The sequence below is a fragment of the Metopolophium dirhodum genome, chromosome 2 (assembly GCF_019925205.1).
Source record: "Metopolophium dirhodum isolate CAU chromosome 2, ASM1992520v1, whole genome shotgun sequence".
Lineage (NCBI taxonomy): Eukaryota > Metazoa > Arthropoda > Insecta > Hemiptera > Aphididae > Metopolophium > Metopolophium dirhodum.
This window is the reverse complement of record NC_083561.1, coordinates 9,115,492-9,140,050: the sequence shown is the minus strand read 5'-3', so window position 1 is coordinate 9,140,050 and position 24,559 is coordinate 9,115,492. Positions and strand designations below refer to the sequence as shown.

The 24,559-nt window shown below is 29.0% G+C and overlaps 1 protein-coding gene across 1 annotated transcript in view; it reads left to right on the top strand.

The window, feature by feature from the left end:
• The first annotated feature begins 2,253 nt into the window (after nucleotides 1–2,253).
• LOC132938459 (dopamine receptor 2) overlaps nucleotides 2,254–24,559 on the top strand; it is a 156,775-nt gene continuing 134,469 nt past the window's right edge. Inside the window, exons 1-2 of the mRNA XM_061005307.1 lie at nucleotides 2,254–2,619; nucleotides 16,672–17,925. Coding sequence (XP_060861290.1) covers nucleotides 16,763–17,925 — 1,163 coding nt within the window. The 5' untranslated portion in view covers nucleotides 2,254–2,619; nucleotides 16,672–16,762. The remainder of the gene's footprint in view (nucleotides 2,620–16,671; nucleotides 17,926–24,559) is intronic.

The following is a 24,559-nucleotide window of genomic DNA, read 5'->3' as shown; positions in this document are numbered from 1 at the left end:
AAGCATCGACGAATCATTCGAGTAAAACACGATTTTAGATTCTGAGCAGAGCAATTATTTACCTAAATATTATGCTTTTGTAATGTGTTTTTTTCTCACCTTTTATCATAAAAAATTTACCTTGAGGGTGGTTTCTGTTTGAAAATTGAATGTAGTTTGTACTTTAAGTAGTCAGAAGAAAAAAAATGTTCAAATATTTTTTTTATAAGACACTTAGTGTTGATTATCATTTACAAAAATGTTCAAATATTTTCAATTTGTATAACTAATATTTGAAAATTTGATAAAATATTTTCCATGTTTTTTTTTATATCTATTAAAGAATATTCAAAATATAGGTATAACCAATTTTTTTTTACAGACATATAAATTTATTGAATATAAGTATAATGAATTTAAAATCTTGACTAAATTAGATTTTTAATTAAGGAATAACGATTTTAGTTATTTTGTTTTAATTCAAAAATACTATTCACGGGGTCTTGAAATTTCCACGTATATTATTACATTAATTTTTATATACAATGACGTTTTCAAATATTTAAATTAATTTTAAGTCACTACCTTTATGTACCACAAACCTATTCCACCGTTCTACGGTAAGTCGGTATTGACTCAAAAGGTAATAACAATAATATAATATGACATAATATAATAATTAATAATATAGTACGTGCAATGTATTCTGCAAAAATCAATTCGGCTGCTTACTATAATAGTGAAATAAATTACTAGGCAGTAACATTCTAATATTATAACTATATAATAAAATATTTTGGTAATGTGGGCTGATCAGTTGGTATCTACTAATAGTTATAAGTTAATAATGTTAAGATCTATTTTATTATTTGTTGCGTAAAATAGTGCTATGTATTATAAGCAAATAAACAATAGCAAATATTCAGCTAATGACCTATGCTGTCGAAGCTTAAATGTTCAATAAAAAAAAAAAAATAAAAAATATTCCTCAAAATATAACCTGATCGACTTCTCATAGTCGTTTTTTATAACACTAATACACTATACAATGATTTATGATTTAATTAAAATTTAGCAGTGACCTATTAAATTACGAGGGACACTCAAAACCTGCCACAGAGTAGACCGAATACCCCAGTTTTTTTTTGATATGTATATATATATTTGATAAAGGAAATTCTAGAAAACGGAGAAAAATGTCGAGGTACTGACGATTTCGAGTTAATTATGTTCTAGTTAGCCAATTATAGGACTTTATAGTTGAAGAGAAAATTATGGTGTGCGATGATTGACATATACATTGGCAGAGGCCGAAATCAATTAAGCTCTTTATTAATTAAACTTTTGAAATTTAATCTTACAATTTATAGGTTAACTATTAAGAATTGGGTTATGGTAAATTGTCTCAATAGAATTTAGGTATATGTTATATTATCAGTTGTTTCTTCAAAAATATTTCAAAAAATTAAAATATTCGATTGGTTCTAATAACCAAATATTGTCTCGTACCGTATCTATATAACATCCAAAATTCAAATCGGACATCAATGCACTAGGCGACACGGGCTAAGATATACTTAGTATATACTATTAGTCCGTGATAGGCGTTTAAGACTAATCGACTGCGCATAATACGATAAATAATATGACGTACCTACCTTTCAATGTAATTTAATACATGTTATTAGAATATAATACACCAACACTTTCAGTGCCGTGTTAACGAACTTGTTTATTTCTATTTTATAGCTATATTGTTAATCAACAGCAATTAAGATCTAAAACCGATAGTGTTAATAAAATATAATATATTACTGCTGCAGCTATAGTATATATTTTTTAAAATACATAAAATAAATGTCAACATAATATTTGATTGCGTACTACTATAAAAAAAAAAACCCACCTCGATACGGCACCCAAATCGCTCTCAATCCCCCCCCCCCCCCCCCCCAATAAAAAACAATATAAAAGTGAATTCAATAAAATAAAAAAAACAACATAACTGCAGTGAATTCGATTAAATGAAAAAAAAAAAAAATTTAAAAATATCGTCCAACTAGATTAATTCTCGGCTTGTTGTCTGGGCCATAAACCACGAATTCGAAAAAAACCACATCGGCACCCTCAAAAACGACGGCATCATCGTTACAGTTTTATTATTTCGCCACCGCTGCTGCCGCTGCCGCCGCCGCCGACGACGACGACGACGATTTCGGTCGGCCCTACAGCGCGAGCGACAAGCTCGGTCTCGGCGCAGTGCGCTCTCGGGCCGCGCGAGTCACGCTCGTTTTCATACTCGTCCCGGTGCGAGCGGAGCGTTCGGTGACGGTTTCGCGCCTAACCACACACGCGGCGGTCACATCGTGTGGTCTCGCTGGTCTCGCGCGAGTCATGACGCGCGGCGGTGACGGCGGTGGCTCGGGGTCCACGGCCAATTAGATGCGTACTTAGACCCGTCCCGATATATATATATATATAAATTATATATATTGTATATTGACGCGTAAGAGTGTGTTGCGGTGCCCACTCGTGTATGTGCGTAAAATAGTGTGCGACGGTTTTGTGTTTGGTGGCGGCGGCGGCGGCGGCGGAAACGACGAAAAATATTATTGTTGTATAATATAGGCACACGTGTGTGTGAGTACATATTATCGTATTATGATATTGTATAATATATTATGCGAGCACGGCGTGTGCGGACGAGATTTGGTGTTTCGTTTCAAACCCCGCATTGTTTTCAAAAAATATTTAGCATTTTTGACACAAAGGTAGCCGAGTCTAAGATTAGTTTTGAAATTTGTGGTACTCCATAGTTACCCATTATTAAGATGCTAGTGGCAAGTCGAATCGATCACGTGCTATATATCGTATTGCAGTTGGTACGAGGGGTTTTTTTTATTATAGTTGGTTAAATTTGGTTTTTAAATATTTAGTTTTTCTTTTATAATACATTGGGTTCCGTTTAATGTGGACACGTTGGGACCGAACTCATTTGTCCACATTAAGCGGTTTCCCATATAAACCAAAATTAGTTAGCTAGTATACGTTGAAATTGTGACCAGACCATATTGTCCATATTACGAGGCTGCCTATATTAACCGGCGACCACATTAGGCGGAATCCACTGCATATGTGTAAGCATTGTTTTTCATATTTGTGGGCTAAGTTATGGTCTACCACTATGCACCCTTATCATAACACTGTTTTCAAGAGTGATTTTTTTTTCTTATTGATAAGTCTTTTTTTTGAAATCTAGTAAAATTATAGGATTATCACCATTCGTAGTATTCGTTTGTGGCTTATACTTGAAATGAAAAAAAAACTTAATTTTTATCGCTAATGCGTTTTCCAAGATAGCTTATGTGGTTATCTATAATTTACTATTGGGCTAATTCAAGATATTATTTTGAAAGATGAATTATTTATTTTCCATTAAGCTTATTCAAACTGGTATAATAATAAAGGAGAGTATAACGTTATATATTGTAGGGAAGCGCGAATATGTGCGACGATAAACTCGACAAGATTACACCATCTATGGGTATCGATAATGACATAATAATATGTCGATCAGATATTTTATCGCATTCCGAAGATGGTTTAGCAAAAGGTATTTTGAGTTGTATGCATTCGCATCGCTATCTGCAGAGTCGTAACAGTCGATATATTACAATTTATCACATACGTATACGTGAAAAATTAACATTTACTCAGTAATTTTCAATCATCCACTTCTATTCAAAAAAAGGTATATATTTTTTACAATAAAATTTCCCTTTTAAAGTATATAACGCATATTAAAATGTTATTATAATACTGTATCGTGTTCAATTTTTTGTTGGTTGTTTAATTGAACATTGAAAACGTATTGTAGCCAGTTTATTCAATTAGAGTAAATAGTGATTTGCTTTGTGTATTAATTGTTTCATTATTAATAAATTAGAAATATTATATCTGTCATTAAAAAGCATCATGACAATGAATCAGAAAATAATATCCCGACAAGCGATGTTGGCAAACGATAATGTACCTCTTTATCGGGCGGGAATTGTAATGTTATTTACCTCACGCCAAAAATATAACAAACACCGTTAAACGGTTTAATTCACTGCAGACAATATACATTTTTATTAGACGCGTTCAACTTAAAATAGGTATATTAAACAAATATTTTTATCATCTTATATAACGCTCGATATACGTGCTGTATAAATATTGGATTACATTTTTATCAAATTCGTTATATTATTACTACTATTAGAAAATACAATAGTATACCTACCAATAAGACTTTTGTATTTATATTTAAATTAATATTGCTAACAAGAAAATGTAATATCAAAATATTCAATCAGTGGGTTATTGAAATTGTATTATAATATAATATGTACACTTAATAATAACATTCATTACCATTAAGTGTTTACCAAACATAAAATGAATAAAACAGTTTATGTTCTAATAAATAACAGCTAAGTCTAAATTATTTTTAAAAGATGAATCAACAAGTGTTTAAATCAATGTGGATGTACTTTGTAAACTTACTGTATGTACTAACTGAAATATATTTTAACATTTTTAGTTACAAATAAATAATTATGCGTGTAATCAAAACAAATAAAAATGTTGCTTAAATGCTTACTTTACACAAAAGAGTCATATCCATATTATACTGTATAGTTTTAGTATAATAATTTGATAGAGAAAAATAATAAAATGTTTTTCGTTTAGTAATAAAAGAAATTCCATCAGTTGAATGAAAAATAATAATATTTTATAATAATAGTTAATATAGTTGTATTTAGTATGATTTTATGAAGTTCACATTAAATGTTTGTTTCAGTTTTAAGTGCAATATTTGTTTACTAAGTGTCAAAAAGATTTTAAAAGTAAATAGTATGAATTCTAGTAGTTCATAAGTAAAATAATCCAGATACGTGTCGGTGGACAATACATCGAAATTGCTAGAATCGATCTCAGGGTTTTGGAGTTTAATTTTGAAAAAAAGTCTTAAATGCGGTTCGAGGTTTATTAATAAATAAAACAAATTACATTCGGAGTAACCCGAAACTAAAAAAATGCTATTATACAAGAACGGTTGTTACTTAGTTAGAGTTGAGATGCAAATTTAATGTATTCCAAAAAACCCTTAAATAGACGGGAGGTAAAGTTTAATAGGGTTATTTTTTGCTAGCTTCAAGATGATCAAAATCTTGGTAAGGTTTACACAGTTAAAAGCTGACATACATTTTATATATAGTGCTGAATTAATTTTTTTTTAATGTGTGGTAGTTTAATACGTAATTGACGTTTAGATATGTATGTATATATAAATAAATTTTACTTTAATAGAAATGTTAAAAACGTAAACAGTTTGTAATATTATGCAATTATGTATAGTTATAGATATAATAAACTCTTAAATGAGCTTATTTGTGTACATACAATTGTCTTATTATTATTTGAAATTTGTCATAAAATAAAGTAAATTACAAAAATGTAATATTAAATATTACTGTAAATTACAAATTTTAATCATTTTAAAATAATCCATAATCAAATCACCTGTATAAACTCAATACAATAATTTAATTGCGATAATTTATTTTAATAATTCAAATGTATTCATTTTCAATTCATGTATATAAAAATAATATGATAATTTGTTAATTTATCTCTTACAGAAAACTTTGTTCAAAAATCAAAACATTTTATCGTTTGTAATTAAAATAAAAGACAATAATTCCTCTCAAATCAACACAAAACATTAAAATTACCATTTTTATCGGTTTTTATTTTTTTTTTATAATTGTTTTATTGTTTTTCCCGTTAAATAATAATAATAGCATGATGTGAACTATAAAGAATATTCCATAACGTAAATAAATTAGCTTTTTATTATACTATATTATATTATATATTGTAAATATTATTATTTTCCTCATCTAAAGTATCTATAGGCTATATATATTATGTATTGGTGTGTTATACTTTTTTTTAAATTAAAGACGACGATACCCACGGTGTTACTCGATCACGTGTACATTTTCTCACAAGTATTATACTTATCGTCTATCCCGCATACTCAGTTTTGTAAATTAAATAAATAATTTAAAACTATTAAAATATTCAGTATTTAATACGACTTTAATTACATATTATTTGAAGTGCACATAAGCGTTTTAACTTTTAAGGATTATTTAGATGGTACATTAATATTAGTGTCCTAAATCTAAACACTATTCGTACATTATTATTACGCAGTATAATAGAAAATACTTAAATTAATCAAATTAAAATATATTTCCTCTTTACCCCAAGAGCGAAAAACGTTAGACCGAAAATAAGTTAATATGCAAAATGCGTATCACCCAATAAAATAAACATTTTATTAGAAGTGGATTTTGTTATACATCCAATTGAATATATATAATATTTATTTAAATATTATTAACTGTATAAGTTACATTATATAAAAAAACCGTAAGGTAGTGTACCTATTTTTTTTACTCTGATATTGTATTATAAAACTATGAATACTTTTTTACTTCAACTTATATTAACTAAATCAAGTTGCAATGTTTTGAATACTTCAACGTAAAAATAAATATATTATTTATTACAGTTCCAAATGTTCTTGATATTATTTAATGGACACCTATAGAAGGTATCTTTCCATTTTCTATACCGATTCACTACCTATATTTAGTATAAATTCGATTTCAACTTTTAAACGATTCAAAATGCTATATACCTATAGAATATAAAGTACATATCTTGAAGTTTAAAATTGGAGGTAATATAATTCAGATAAAATTCACTATGGAATAGAAAACCTTGGGAAAGTAAATCACTGTGTAGTACGTTTCGATTGTAACTCATCATTGGGACAGGTTATAAGAAAACAATTTTACACATTTATCTTTGATATTCTTTAATTGCTGTTGAAAACTAATAAAGAACCTTGAATTAAATTTTCAACCCTAAGATATAAAAACGGATAATTTTATGAATTTTAAAAAATATACAAAATAATTTGCAAATTTTCTTTAACATTTTTGAATAACAACCAATAATAACTATAATCGTGATTCTTGATTTAAATACCTAGTTTTGTAATTATTTGAACTTTAAACGCTTAATAAAAATTGTTTCTACGTATATTCAATATTTTTAAATTACCATAAGTACAACTTATGAGGAACTTTATATTATATTTTGAAACTTTTTGACTTAAAATAATAATATTTTCAAAATATCAGTGAGTGTAGAAATGATAATATATAAGCGTATTAGTGGATTGTTTAAAATATTCTCCACCTAAAATTCATATTTTTGTATTACAAAAAAAAAATCGTTTTAGGATAATTCGTTATTATACCTACGTTAGAATGTCTATCAAATGTTATAACAATTTAAATTTGGTAAATCCTTATACATTTGAATATCCAATTTCTTCAAAATTTTAACTTTAAATGTTCATAAAAAACCGATGTAGGCTTTACGCTAGCTTGGTATTTGGATTCCAGAAACAAACCTTTTTGAAGAATCTTTTATTATATTTTTAAAAAATTTGGTATAAAAATTAATAAATTAATAAATTTCTAACAACAAAATAATTTGCAAATATTTGTTAGTTTTAGGGTTTTTGTTAGATTTTAAACTATAAATGCTAGGTGCAATACTTAATAAAAAATGTAACTACAAATTTTAGATATTTATAAATACTATATTCTCGTTTCTTTTAAATTTTCAAGCTTACGACATGAAAAAATATTATTGTATCATCATAAAACCTCAAATTTCAAATACCGATAAATAGCTTAAATAAGCCCAAAATATTTTTAAAATGATATCATGTCTAAAATATAATAACATAAATATTTGGTCAACCTTTCAAGAATCAATGGTTATATATAACAAAAAAAAAACAACGATTTTGTCGAAAATTGGTATATACTATAGAATATATTATAATTGTAGAATATGATGATAATATATTCTCATTTTCGTATTTTTTTTTTTTGTTTGTTTTTCGTATTTATTTTGAAAAGTACTGGATATTTTTTACTTTTGACCTCCCAAAGTAATAACTAGTTTGCTCCAAGAAACTACCATCCACAACATGAAAAGTGTCTTTAGACACATGAAACAAAAAATAACAGCCTTAAGTGTAAAAGAAATACATTCATCGTTTCACTCAGGTTCTAAATGTTTTATGTAAGTGATAAATAGAGTACAAACTGTGTGTACAAGACTATAAGCTACCTAATTTTCATGGTAGTTATGGTAGTATATGAAATAATTAATCACAATTTTATTTTTGCCATAAACTCAATTAAGAAAATTAACAAAGAAGTGTATATATCAACAAAATGGTTATACAAAATGGTATACATATACAATTTTGTTTAATTTTCGTGTTTAAAAAATATAAATTATTGAAAGTAGACGTTACTTGAACTGTTGTGAATTTATTTCAACATTGAGATATTGAAGTATCGAGTTAATTAAGTTAGATATTTAATTAAAATTAAAGATATTTAAAATGTTTAAGTTTATTTACGCCGAATAATAACTATTCTTGTTATTACCTATGCTATATTGCTATCATCCAACATACACTATGGATGTATTTTAAATAAATTATAGTATTTATTAATTAATGAAATCTTAAATATTTTATTATACAATACCCCATAAAGTTTCCGTAGAAACAAATAATATACCAAAGATAACCCCTTTTGTTAACTGATGCACCGTTAAATTAATTAAGATTATTACATAAAGTTAGTACAGAAATAATCGAATAACTTTTATTTAATCTTAAAATGTATGAATGTTTGTTATATTTATTGGGGCATTTTACTTTTTGTTTGTTTTATTGGTAGAAAGTGCACTGCTATAATTTATAATTGGGTAGTTTCAAAGGCTTTGCTTTACGTTAAAAATATTAAAAATTTTACCGATGTTGTATAAACTTTTCTTAATCTTAAGTATAATCTATTTTCAACACTTACAAATAGTTTATGAAACACAATTACAATTCAACATTTTGCACGCCAAGCTTTCAATTTTTAAAGAGTTTCTAAATTAAATCTTTAGTGTACACATCAGTATAATAGTTTTAAAACGTTCTACCTATGTGTAAAGATAATTTCAATTAAACTATAACTAAAAAATTCTTCTATACATTTTGGGAACTTTAATATTACTAGTTATTATCGTTACCACTTCTGATTATTGCGTATTTAAGTACTTTGTTGAAAGCTATAGTTTTGTATTTTGACAGTTGCGAATAAGTTCAAAAAAAATTTAAAATTGTCCATCGATTAATACACACCAATTATTATATTAAACATAATAAAATGCACACTCGACAATATGCGCGTAATTAAACATACAATGCGGGAAACATTTCATTAGTGTTTATTTATTTATTTTTTATATTAACTTAATATATAATTCTGATACAGAATCAATGATTCACACTGACGAATTTGGTCGAGTCACACTGGGGGGGGGGGGGGGGGGGGCTGAGCTTAAACTCTGGGCTTCGTGATTTGTACTTGGGCTTAGGAATTAAGTACCTCACAAACGTAATAGCCGCTGGTATGGATGATACATTTTGCCAAGGCTATGAACAGGGCATGGAACACAAAAAGCTATATGGTTTTTTCAAATATATTTATTCGTACGCTATATCTACGTTTGTCCCATTATCATATGCATAACAGTCAAAATTATTAAACTATTGGTTATTAGTTATTATATATTAAGCATATTCTACCTTCAAAAGAAAAGAATATTGTCAACTATCACATACATTTTTTTATATTGTTATATATTTATATCTATTATAATTAAATCAATTTTAAAACAAAAAAGGTCTTGAATTTTATAACTTAATTTTTACATATTAAAACTTAAAAAAAAAAATTTTAACTATAAATAATTGTGGATGGGGGATGGCATGAGATTTTCGAAAATTTACAAGGTAGCGTGGAATAAAAAAGGTTGGGAAACACCGCTGTAAACTGCTAATGGGGCAAATATGGTGACTGAAACTGGATAGCGCGCGATCGATCATTTTTACCTGAAACATTGAAATTTATTTGGGCAATGGAAGAAATTAAATGTATAACTGGTTTTCACAAATAATTGCGTTTTGTTACCTATTACAAAATAATATGGCACTGGTAATCATCAATAAAGAGTACAGAAAATATTTTTAAATTTCCTACAAAGTTTAGAACTTATATTATAATGTGCGTCCATATTATAATTTATCATAGATGCGCGTATTGTGTATACATTTTATCTACATGAAACATTCAATTTTAAATGCTATAGATGATAAATAAAGTAGCAATATATTTAATTATGTAATAACCTTTAAGTAAATAATTGTTGGTGTATACTGTAAATCATATGATAATGGGACAAATTTGATAGGAAAAGAGTCAGTAACATTGATCAGAAAACCCTAGAAAATGTTTTGTTTTATTCACTGTTCTTAGTCTTAATTTTATTTGCTTCGTGGAGATATGGTATAATTCATATCAGCAGCTATTATACTCTTGTGGCGTTATTCAAAAACTATACTATTATTTTTGTTTCTACCGAAATAGGAGCAGTTCATCAAAAATACGTCAACTTTGAACCAATTAATACAAACGGTTAAAAAATGGGTATTCTATAGACATTTGTAAATACTAATTTGTGTTAGATTTCTAATTTACTTTTACACTGGCTCCGCTTTTATTTTTACATTGGTCCCGGAAATCCTAATGACGGCCCGGAGCCCGTGAAGACGTTGATAACAGTAGCCAGTACTATAGTCTATATATTACAACTAGATAACAAACTATTGTTAAACCTCTTCTTAAACGAGAGCTGCAGCCACCTCCTGCAGTGACAACACTTTTGGCCCTGAGCTTCCTTTGAACCCCTCCTAAAAACGGAAATACGCTACATCATAGAGCCCACAGAGGTTATCGTCTGATAGTGGCATGGAGGAGGGGATGGAGAGATGGGCCGATGAGCATTACTGCGTGTTTGATGGTAATATGATGCTGAGTTAAAAATAGTCGGTCATAGATATCGGTAAATCGATATTTAGGTACAGTGGATAAGACAGTAAATAAAATATAAGCTATCACTTTTATCATAAGTTTGTCAGGCTTAAAGTATGAGTGTATGACATTATTGTTTCTATAAGGAATATGATCTTCAACATAGTTTTAATTTACTTTTGGGATAGCTGTTAATGCAGATTTGTCATTTGATGTGCATATAGAAATACGATGCTATAATATTTTTTCTAAAATAAAAGAGAGTTAACTTAGGTGGGCGTATTTAAATGTTTGAAAAATAATAAATAATTATATTCTAAAAAGCTGATATTGCAGAGCTTTAGGGCTTGATTTACGTTAAAATGATCAATATTTTGTTAAAAAAAGGTCGCTGTACTCGTAAAATATAACTACTTATTTTTATTTTGTTTTTGTATTTTTCCCGAAAAATACTCCGAAATTCCTAAATAATGACCACTTTATGGTACAAAAGTATTCAATTTAAAATCTATAGAGGTACTTTGTAAAACTTTTCGAGCTATTTGACTGGCTATAAAAGCTTCAGAAATAAACCTTAAAAAAACACATATCGGTTTAAAACCAAACAGTACCCATGTATCACCGCACTCAGAATCTATAAAACGTGATAGTTTATTATTGTTGTGCAGATTCGATTGTTATACAAATAATAGCTGTGTATCCGATATAGAAAATTGGCAGTTATTCCTCGAGCGTGAACCGTTTGATGATAACGTGGCGCATATATTATTATGTATCATTTATCCCACTTCCCAACGAACCTAAGTGATTCTTTTTTATTTTCATTCCAGTTAAATAAGTGAACATACGTCTTATTGGAACATGCTATAATTATTAGTTATTGTTATTACACAACATTATATGAGTATATATAATATAGTAATGGCGGTGTGTGGGAGTAAAAAACTGACGAGTCACCATTAATGTTACCTACACAAACGGTGTGCCACTAGACGATACCGATTGTATTTTCTAGACCGGACAACTAAACTACATATAGTACCAAATTTAAATAAAGGTGTCCCATACATTGCTGTAATAAACAGTCTAAACCTTTTTATTTTTCTCTATAAGATAACATTATCTTTGTTTTGTCAGAGGTTTTTTATATGTTTTACATCCTGTTAGCTTATAGTTGTATAGGGAAAAAAACAAAAATCATCACAATTCCGATCGTGATTTTAAAATAGTGTGAAATATATTAAAGATAATGTAGACTCTACACAAACACATAAAACCATTCAAAACCTAATACTTGTCGCAAACATCAAGGATCTATAAATTAGTCTTCGTCGCCTACATACGAGCTTATGTAGGAGGTGTGTGTAAAGTTCTTTCAGTTAACTAAGAAAAAAATGCATGATACTTTATTAAATATATCTACCAAAATACCTAATTCATATTTTCTATCAGTAGCATATCCAGGATTTTGATTGGTGGGGTTGGGGCTGATACTTTGTTATATAAGAGAGGCTTAACTAATATATTCCTCATAAGTTTGGCATGCTGATGTCATAAGCTCGTAGTATTATATTATATAACATTTTAGACACACACGTACATACAACAAATTACAATTCTATGTCAATCATCATTGTTTTCATATGATAACTGTTTAAATACCTATAATAAATGTGAAGGAGACTGTTCGGGGTTTGATATAGTGTGGCTTTTTGAGATTTTTTATAAATCGTTACAAAATATAAATTATAGAACTACGAAACTAATTTAGAAATCAACCTAACTCAAATAATATTGGTTTTTATATTTTATAGATAATATAATATTATAAAGCAAATTTGCAATTTTTTTTTAAATATTCAAGATTTTTTTCCTTATACAGCGAACGATCATGTTACATTTTTTTAAAGCTGATTTTTCACTATTCTAGTTCGAGTATACAAGAAAATTAATGAATTTATCTTGCACGATAATTATTTTGTGATTCAAATAATATTTATTGGTTATATTTCATTGTTAAATAATATTTATTTTTGATTGAGGGATATTAATTTTCATTAATTTTCACAATAACTGTATAATTACATAAAAACTGAGAATTTAGTGAATTCGTTATGTAGGTACTAATGTTTATTTGAATCGAATAAAGTTAATTATTAAATTAACAGTACAGTTGCTTCAGTTATAAAGATTTGATTTATCTAATAAAATATGTTGAATAATAGTCCTTTAAAAAATTACTTGATAATGGATAATGAAAAGTCAAAAAATGAAATATAGTATTATTACTATAATACACATATTTTTAAGTAGGTAAAATCAGGGATGCCTTTAGGTTTAGAGGATTAACTTAGTGTCTTAGTAGATACGAAATACGTTTGGTGTCAATATCAGTTAAATAAATAATAACTAAAAATAATAATTCTGAAATGCTAAATTTGTGTCATCTCCGATCCTTTCTGAGATGACTAATTTATTAATTAGAACAAAAATAAAAATATTCCAACAGAATTTTTCAGATTTAACTGTTTTAAAAATTTTTTATGGCATTACATTTTAAAGTTTTAAACGTTTAGGTATAAATATTCCAGCTATAAAATAGTTATAATATTTATACTTAGAGTTTTGATATTACAATGTCAAAACATTTTCTCAAACGTTTAATTATTATTGTTTTCTTAGAATACTTTACGCAATCTATTATTTATTCATATTCATACAATCACAAACATTTAAAATATAAAACATAAATACGAATTGATTTTCCATTTAGTTTATTATTTTATATTAACAAACCAATACTCACTCTCCTATTAAAAAGAATAGGTAAATAAATATTAGCTCGAATGTATTTTTCAACTTTTATGTAGTTTAATAATTATTGATTTATGTACCATTAAGAGAATTTTACCAATTGTTTAAAGAGAAAATTTTGAATTATTTAAGTTTAAAACATTTTCTTCCTAATTTAATAAAAATGATTATTATTTAATAATAAGTTTTTTTTTTCAAATTATCAGCTATCAGGGGATCGTCATTACTCATTAATTCAAACATTCTCTATTGCGTTAATCTATTGTTTATGTAAAAGGAATATCAAAATACGAAAAGCTCATAGCTTGTCGTTCTTCGCTGATTGTTATATATAGCTGCGAATTTCCTATCCACATATTTTTTTTTATCTAAATCATTTTCAGTCACTGCTGCACGTTTTTACAATAGTATAGCATAGTCCACATACACCGGATCTAGTGTCTTTTTTCCTTGTTCTTGTCCTTCCGTGTCAGTTCCGGGCCGGAAACGTTTCCTTCATAAATGACCCCGTAATCACCCGATACGTCATGCCCGACCTTCATTGTTCTTTCCGTATAATAACCTACCCGTTGGCAGTTTACTCACCGGAATAACATTTCAGTACGCGAGTTTTCAACCCTACCCACCCCGACCACCATGGCGCTCACTATACGCGCTCATATTGTCAAGGCGCTCGCGTATTTTTTGAAGATATTTGAATAAACATGATTTATAGTTCCTTGCGAGATGTTATTCAACAGACTAAACGGTACATTTTGTTACAACCCTCGCTCCGTCTGATTTAGGATTCAGATTACCGTGTCATTAAAATACATGACATGACAGTTAAAGGAACATGATACCGTTATATAGCAGTAACTGTATATCTCTTTAAGCACATATGTGTTGTTGTTTCATTTTAATTTTTTTTTTACAAAGTGTTAACGGAACTATATAAAACAACTTTCAAAGTATGCTAACCTTTTTTCGTTTTATACTTTATTTTATTCGAGTCAATAAAACTTATAATTTACATCAAACCACCCGGGTGAAGTATACAACAACATATTAGAACAATGCGGGTTATCGGTATATACATATCACTGGGCATTATGTTTGCACATCATTATATTATAATTAAGGTCTGATTACAGTTTTAAATGTTTTAATATAGGTACCCTAAAATTGTGTTTCTCATCACGGAACCCAGGGATATTTAAAAAAATATACGTTATAATATATACCTTTTAAAAAAAGAATATTTTTAAGTAGTGAAAATAACTAAGGGGGCTGAAAAACCTCATTTAACCCATTAGTGAATTCAATGATGAGGGCCATGGGTCGGAAACCTCTGATGTAGATAATACAAATATTTATATTATTTTAATATTTCTTCAAATTTAATAATTCTACACATTTCATTAATGCAACTAAATAAATGTGTTTTTGTTCATTAATAGTTCTAGTAATTACACACATATGCACCTATATAATTTGATGGTTGAAATTAAATTTTGTCTAAAATTTCACTATTAATATCTTAGTGGTTTAAAATAAATGAGGCAATAGATAGCCGGTGTAATTTCCTAAAATAATATTTTAAACTATATCATAATATATAATTTAATTTCATAAGATGGTGTTCTTAAAAAAAATACAACACACAGGCGAGGGGTAAAATATGTCAATGAAAAATAAAAATATAGAGTGACGATCGTACGGTATATATTTACCTGTGTCTATAATGACAAATGCACCGATCTATAATAAATGACCTATATCAAACAAAAACATGAATCTATAAATCTAAAATAATCATAATAATCATAATTCATAGTAATAATAATAATACAACAATGGCATGAACTAAGCCAAAATTCAAACCTTACTTAACCTAGTTTGTTTTCTTATGATGACTCATTGCAACGGTATAGGTACGTAGCAAACAATGTATTATTCAAACTCAAACAACAACCACCGACGATGCAATGAACAGATGAATGATATTTACTATAAAATTAATGTTATATTAAAACTAGACGAGTTGGCTTATGACTAGAGATGAAATAGGTAATCGTTTGGGAAGTTTGGATTTGATAATACTCGAGTAGTCATAAGTATAAAATAAATATAAGTCAAGTTCCTGCGTTGCATCAATAGTAGGGATTCGTTGTAAATAACTTTTGAACGATTGCAACGTGATGCGCTGGTAAAAAAATTGTTTGAACAAAAGTAGATCAATTGATTGAACATTTCTCTATAAAAATACATACAAAAAACAGATGGCGTTGAATTTATTAAAAATTCTATGAACAGAAACATTCCTCGACAAATACTTATTATTGATAGGGAAAAATCCGTATTACCGTTTATTATCTTTGTTTTTAATATATGGATCAAAAAAAATATATCTATACTTTAAGTTACTAGATATTGCAGCATTATGGGACAATAAGGTATTGGAAAATGAGTGATTTTTAAAATTATAAACATTATTTAATTTTAATCAAAATTCGTCTTCTAATAAATGTGAAATTTAGCAAAATTAACTTGGAATTATAAAAGTTAAAATAATTGAATATAATAGACAAGTGCATTAATAATTGTAATATACTATGTAATAATTTTTTATTTATTTGTTGTAAGTTGAAAAAGTATAACATCCCCATTATACAGAACATGAGACGTATCGTAGTTTATAAGTACCTACCTACCTACTAATTAAGGAATTTATGACTAGAGTGAACTAATCTATTATTTTTTGAACGAACATTATTCGTGAACAATTTTAACACCCTGAATTTTACATTGTGTGTTCCAGTGACGATTTTTCGGAATAGCGACTCTATACACCGAGTAACAACTTCTTACGTACCATATATATATATATATATATATAGAGAGAGAAAAAGATGAACTGGACGACAATGGTTGCGTTGGTAAACGGTACGGCCGACTACGAGGACCCGATGGGCACGGAGGAGGCGGTCCCCTGCCGGTCAACTTTCGGTGACCGGTTCCCGCTGTCAGCGGTGCTGATGGTGTTCTGCATGGTGACCGTGTTCGGCAACTGTCTGGTCATCATCGCTGTGGTCCGGGAGCGGTATCTGCACACGGCGACCAATTACTTCATCACGTCTCTGGCTTTCGCTGACTTCCTGGTCGGGCTTGTGGTGATGCCGGTGAGCGCCGTGCAGGAAGTACTCGACCACTACTGGACGTTCGGCATAAACGCGTGCGACGTCTGGCGGTCGCTGGACGTGTTGTTCAGCACAGCGTCCATACTGAACCTGTGCGTGATATCGCTGGACCGGTACTGGGCCATCACCGATCCGTTCACGTACCCGACGAAAATGAGCCGGAAGCGGGCGTACCGGCTGATCGCCGCCGTGTGGGTGTGTAGTGGCGTCATCAGCTTCCCGGCCATCATATGGTGGCGGCTGGTCCGCACCGAACCCGTTCCCAGCAACACGTGCCCGTTCACAAACAGCACCGGTTACCTGATATTCTCGTCCACCATATCGTTTTACGTGCCACTGCTGGTCATGGTGTTCACGTATTACAAGATCTACACGGCAGCCGTCACGCAGACCCGGTGCCAGCGGCTGGGCACCAAAGTGCTGTCATCCACCCCGTCGTCCGGTGGCGGTTCCGGAGGTGGTGGAGGTGGTGGCGGTGGAGGTGGCGGAGGTGGTGGTGGTGGAGCCGGCGGCGGTCGGATGGAACTCACGCTCCGAATACATAGGGGCGGCGGGACTACCACGTCGGCGTCGGCAGCACACGGTGGTAGCGGAGGCTACACGCGAGCTCATCAGCTGCAGAAAAACTTTTCCCTTAGTCGGAAGCTGAGCAAGCTGTCCCGCGAGAAGAAGGCAGCCAAAACGCTGGGCATCGTCATGGGCGTGTTCATCGTCTGCTGGCTACCGTTTTTCGTCGTCAACCTGCTGTCCGGGTTCTGCGACGAGAGCTGCGTGTTCAAGGACCAACTTCTATCGTCCGTGGTCGCCTGGCTCGGGTGGATCAACAGTGGCATGAACCCCGTGATCTACGCCTGCTGGAGCAGAGATTTCCGCAGGTAAGCCGTCGCGTGTTCGACGATAAGTTATTAGGTATTCTGTTTCCAATCGATCGTATTAAAGTGTTATATTTACTGTAGTATGTTGTAGTATCATCTGCAGTAAGGTTAGGTATCTGATGGTAGATTGCACATTATTATATTGGTCCAGATGCTGCAAATGTGCGTTTTTTCTTCCTGAAATTTAGAAAAATATTGAAATTGAAACGATGGAAATAATAAGATTGACGATTTACTAGACAAAAAATACGTTGGTGAGGACGTTTCCGAGCCACTGATATTTGAATTGCTACGTCAACGGCTGGTCGATGAATCTTTCCTTACAATATACATTTTATTAAAGGTCTTGTATTATAATAAAAAACAATGTTTTTCATAAATTCAAAATATTCAGTTTGAATTGAAAAGCACACTGATTCCTGTCGTTTATTTCGATTCTATGCAAAGATACTTTAAATTGAATTTACAAAAGTCTAAAATTATAAAAACGAATAACGCCCTAAAATGTATACAAAATATATTTATTAAATTAATAAATTATTTTATATTTATGAAAATAATATAATAACACATTAGCATACTAATATATTTAAAATGAACCATTGATATAACGATGAAAACAAAAATTGGTGATCTCGCTTTACTGTAGGCAAGGTCGAGTGTACCTTATCATTGAGAAAACCACTGTATTGGATGTGTTAAATTTGAATTCAAACTATTATATTATGCTACAGGTAGTAGATAAGGATAATAACTAAAACAAGAATTAGATTTAATATAGGAACTTTGAACGTTTGAAATACCAGCTTATTTATTTTTAACCTGATACGCATTATTTTGTTTTACAAAACACAATATATTTATGTGCATTTTCATCTAGAATGCATATTGTTGAAGTGATATCGGATGAAAATGGTTGAGCGTTGGGTCTTAAATCAAAAATTAAGTATCAGAATCACAAAAAGTATCTAATTCAAATATGAAACTATTTTTAATTAACATGGCTATCGAAACACGTCATTTTACCAATTACTATATTATATTTATTTGTATTAAAAAGTAAATTATAAGAAAAATATTTATAAAAAAAAAAATAATTTACAGTTAATCATTTTAGAAGCCAAAAGTGTTGTGTCCTGTAGTAAAAAATGTTCCTATTTTATCATATTCGCCACACTGATCAATTATTTATACATGCTTTGGACATAATACTATAATAATTAAAATCATGGGTTCATGTAGACATATTGTGTTTGGCGGGAACTTATATATAAAAATACTTGATTTAATCTCACAATTACTATGAGTTTATATCAAATTAAAATAGTGGAGTACCTACATATGCGAGTCGATGGATAAGTGTGTGAAGTAATTGTGACCACTAAAATGTAATGACCGTAGTAATTTGCTTCACGAGACTTCTTATGGTTGTAATACAATAAAATTATTGAACTAAATAAAAATATATAAATAACCACATATATGAATGTATAATATAGGTATTTCCTTGTAACAATTAACTATCGATCAATCTTTGAAAAAAAGCCTATTTCAAGTGTTCTTGTATATATTTTTAATGAATAACCTAGAAAACATGCTCAAATTTCCTTATACAAATAAAAAAAATTATGCAACGTACACATAGATAACTTATTATTTATGAAAAAAAATGATGATAACAAAATGTATTTGATTTTATACCTAATACATTATTCATTAATAATAATAATAGTTTCACAAATATCCAATAGCCGAGGTTCCGATAATGTGCGTCCGATACACGTGCGTAGAATATAATAATATTACACCGTAATTATTATTATTATTATTAATAATATTATTACAATAATGCAAGAGCTCCAATTCTCGAGAATCATGCGTATAACCAGACAGCTGCAATCTCATCAGTCATGTCCCACCTCCACTCGCTTGCCCGCTTGACTCGTCGTTTTCTGTTAGTCAGTATATTATAAATTATAATATTATATTACTACCACGTGTACCCCGGGAAAATTGGCTATCGCTGTCCACCATACTCGACGGTTGTACAAAATTTGCCCGACAACAATTATAATAATAATAATAATAATAATATAATGTCACATCATACCCGCGTTTGATCAACTTCTCAGCCAATGAGTGTCACGAAGAATGAAAAAAAAATCTACACGAGTTTAGTTTAGATGGTCCGTACATAGAGCTACTTTCCCAGAGTTCAGGATCTCGTTTAATATAAAGAAATATATATCTAACCTATACCAGGTATTATTAGTATTGAGATATGAAATTAGTATTAACCTCGGAAAAGGAAGTTTATCGAATAAATCCTCGAGCCAATCAATACGGCACTGACGCTAATAGATATAAACTTATGGTAATTAATACAATTATTATATTTTAGTAGAAACTATTAAATAATTTTTACTTTCATGATAACGATTGGATTTTTTATTATAAAATATAAAATCAATAATGTAACCCATACACAAAAAATATTAAAAATGTATTGTTAATGGTATATTATTTTGTATAATAATTTAAAATACACTCCTATATTGAAGACCTAACTTTTAACCATGTTCAACAATAATTAGAATTAAATAGAATTAGACAATTTATCTTGGATTTGTGGCACGAATTTACGATCAAGCCATCAAGGTAATTCCATTACGGAATTCCAAATATTTGTTGTATTATGTTTGGATGAAATTATGTTATTTGATTTGTAAATTGACGTTCAGGTCTACTCAACGTCACCCATAGTTCCACTTACATATTCATGAGTACCTATGGGAGTTTCTATAAACATAACGTAGCTCTTTAACTTTTACGCAGCTTCATTATGTATAAATATTACTTGCAGTAAATTAAAATCCTCGACTTATAAAAACTATCAACAACAATAATTGTCAATTATAGAAAAAATATTTTGAAAAAAAAAAACGTGTTTTAAGTACGAAAAGTGAATTCAACCATCATATTCAATATTTAAAAATCACATTTTCTATTACAACTAGAATATGATATTTAAAAAAAAGAACTGACAATCATTAGCCTAACATATAATAATTGGTTTACTATTTGATATTATAAGATGTTAATAAGGTTTTTAATTATTGTTAAAATATAATAAATGGTTCAAATCGTTTTTAAAAATGTACTACAGTTCATAAAACTATTATTTTTTCATAATGGAATATAATTGAATTGCTTTTCATGAAAGTTTTTTTGTATTTTTTCATACTTTGGAAAGTTTTTTATGTCGTTTAATTTTTTTCCATTTATTTAGCAAGTAGGTATAAATGACTGTGTGGTTGACCTCATAATTTAAAACGTAAAGATTACTATTATATATTGTTTTTTGTCTTAACTATATTATATATTTTATAACAATTATAAATCAAACCATTAAAAAAACTTAGAAAATAGTAAGAATAGTTAGAAAATGAATAAATCTTGGAAAATTAAAGTAAATTTTATAATTAATTTTATATAATGATAGGGGCACTTTAAAATAAAAATATGAACTTAAGTTACACATATATTAAATTTATATAATATGCTTACAAACCAACTTAATTTTAATGTTATATTGTTATGGTTTACCTATTTTATAGGTTTTATTTTTTAATAATACTTTAATAATGTATACATTTCTAATTATATTCTGAAGTGATCGATACGTCAAAATAACAAATTTAGTCAGTTATTATTTATTGCAGCATTTCAAAAATATATACAAAAAACTCGTGAAGTAATTTTGCTGTATTGTAGGTTTTAAATATACCTCGTCAATTAGTCACTGTAATGAATGTGATGATTTTAAATTTTATGATAAATCATTGCATATGAAAAACGATTCCGAGTGGAAATGGTGTATCCGCCACTATATATAAATATGTTTTATAATTGGTTTATATGCTATTGTTAATTTGTAATAGTAATTTGAATAAGTAATACAGGTTGAACTAATTTATATGATATTGTTATTAACTTAAGTGAATACCATTCAAAAATTGCTGTCACGTACATATTCCCCATTTTTCTGTATTATTATTTTTTTCTGATAATTTTAAAAAGTACTGCGAATTTTCTACCTCACTACTACAAAATATCCAATTGGATATTATATTTACCACCAGAAAACATATAAAAGAGTAAAAAATATTTCAGGGCGAAATAATCTTCGTGAAAAATAGATTTTTACAGTATCATAGAGATAAATAATTATAATCATACAAATATTGTGTATATTTTAGCTATTTATTAGTTTTTATTGTAAGTTTAGGTATAGTTTCGAGTTTTGGTGTATAGATTGTAAAAGAATGTCTCAATATTATTTATCATTGTAGTAAAGTATATTTGTACCCACATAAAATCAATAATATTAATTTATTTTATTTCTAATATAATCTTTTTGGTCATGCTTGTGAACGATGTTTTTTTTATTTTATAATAAACAAAAAGGTGTTTGGAAATACTATTAAAAATGTGGTTTACCTTTCGCTTGATATGGTTTTTTTTATGATAATTTAAATATAAAGATAAGTAAAAATGTATAAAATGTAATTAAATTATAATTAAATTATTATAAACTAGTTAATATAGATTTAAGTTTTCTCAAATTTAATATAGACGTTAAATAAATGTAATTATAATTGTGTCTTTACTTTAGTGAGAACGCGTAAGCAGTAAACTAAATTTTAAACCATGAGCAATATGAAGAATAAGATATTGAGTTGACACTTTAATACTTTATCTATTTATTTCTCAATGATTTTTCTGTGGCATAAAAGTGTAAGTTTATACCATAGAAAGTTTCGTTGAACTCTATCAGTCGATAAAAAACTGACGAATATTTTAAATTTACTTAAGCGTACTAAAACATAATACCATAATACATAAAGAAATTTTGAAAAACTGCTGTCATAACCAATTTTATTCTTTAAATTGTTCATTTGATTCGATGATTTATTAACAGAAAAATACACCGTTCCATGCTTCTCAAAAATAAGTTTATTTTGAGATGTAATTTCTACATCCCACTGTGTATGTGGTCTGGATTATATATATTATGTTAAACGTAACCACACTCACTGGTTGATCCAATTATTTTCTGAGTCAATTTTATTATTTTTTAATAGAAGGTTTACTATTTATTTTTAAATATCTGTTGATTATTTACCATATTAAATTGAATACCGAACAACTGTTCATTATTTCAAAGAAAAAATATTTTTCATGTGAAGAAGTGAAATAATTAACACCACGCTGATTTTAACTACATCATAGTCTTTAAGTTGCTAACTAAATTTTAATTGATAGTTCATAATAAGGTATTGTGTATATTGTTTTACTATCGGTTTTATAATATATAAATGTCCCAACTCTATATGACTTAAACTTTATTCAGTTGGTTTTTAATATTCGGTGTATGGTGTTCAAAATTTATCTTAACTTTTCTATTGCCCGGAATAAGAATTCTGTTTCGTAGGAGTACATTATCAGGTAGACAATCTACCTTCGGTAGATCGCGGACCCCGTGCTGTTTGTACATAAGTGTATTATTTAACTCTAAAGTATCAAAGTTATACGAAGTCGTTTTTACTTAATTCCACCTATGGTGGATTAATATAATCAATTAATACAAAATCCTATACTAACCTAACCGTACTAAAATCCGATGAATAAAAAAAACCAAATTTAACCCTTTTCAAATTAGCCTATCTTCTTCCCAGAGGTCTAATCTACCCACAAACATTCATTTATATATTTATATATAATAATACAAATCAACAAACATGCCCGATTAACCCAATAGAAACCAATATATTGTGGCTTGGCGTAGCGCGTTGGCTGCTATCAGTCGCGGAATGCGACTGGGAGTAAGTAACGGCCACAACTACTAGCTCCCGGATGGGTGACCATAATAGTTAAAAACCTTGCCACACATACAAGTGTTTGCTACATACCGTAACAACCGTAAAACAATCGTAAAAACAAACTACCGTACTAACCTTACCCCTAGTCCCTACCACATTTCGAAACCCCTACAACAGCTACAATGGCCTTTGTCACCGGGCTTAAGTTCAATAATAAAAAAAAAAACAACCAATATATTATACCCTATTATTATTTTAATCTGCAACAATAAACTACATTTTTATCTTATTATTTAGTTTATTTTTTCTGGACAAGTGACGCCACTGTTGTATTTTTGATCATCCAGGTTTCCTACTTTTCCAGTGAATTTTTCTAAAATGTTATTTAATAGAAACCCATGAAATACTCTTTCCTTTAAAAAAAAAATCAAGAATATCTGATCCAGAGTTTAGCCTGTACAGAGATTTTCATTTCACATTTAAACAGTTCGATAACAATTTTGAGAATAATATAATTGATAAGTTTTATAATTGTTGAAAAGTACAACCAATAATACGTAATTTCGTCAAAAATAGAAAATCTTTAATTCTTTCAGAAAAACAAGCAACTTGGTAAAATTTTATAAAAATATAAAAAAAAGTAATACTAAACAAATTACAAACAAATTGTTTGCATTACGCTGGATGGATATACTGTGCTTAAGTTACCATTTTAGAAATTAAAGAAAAATGGTAGTCTTCATCATTTAAAT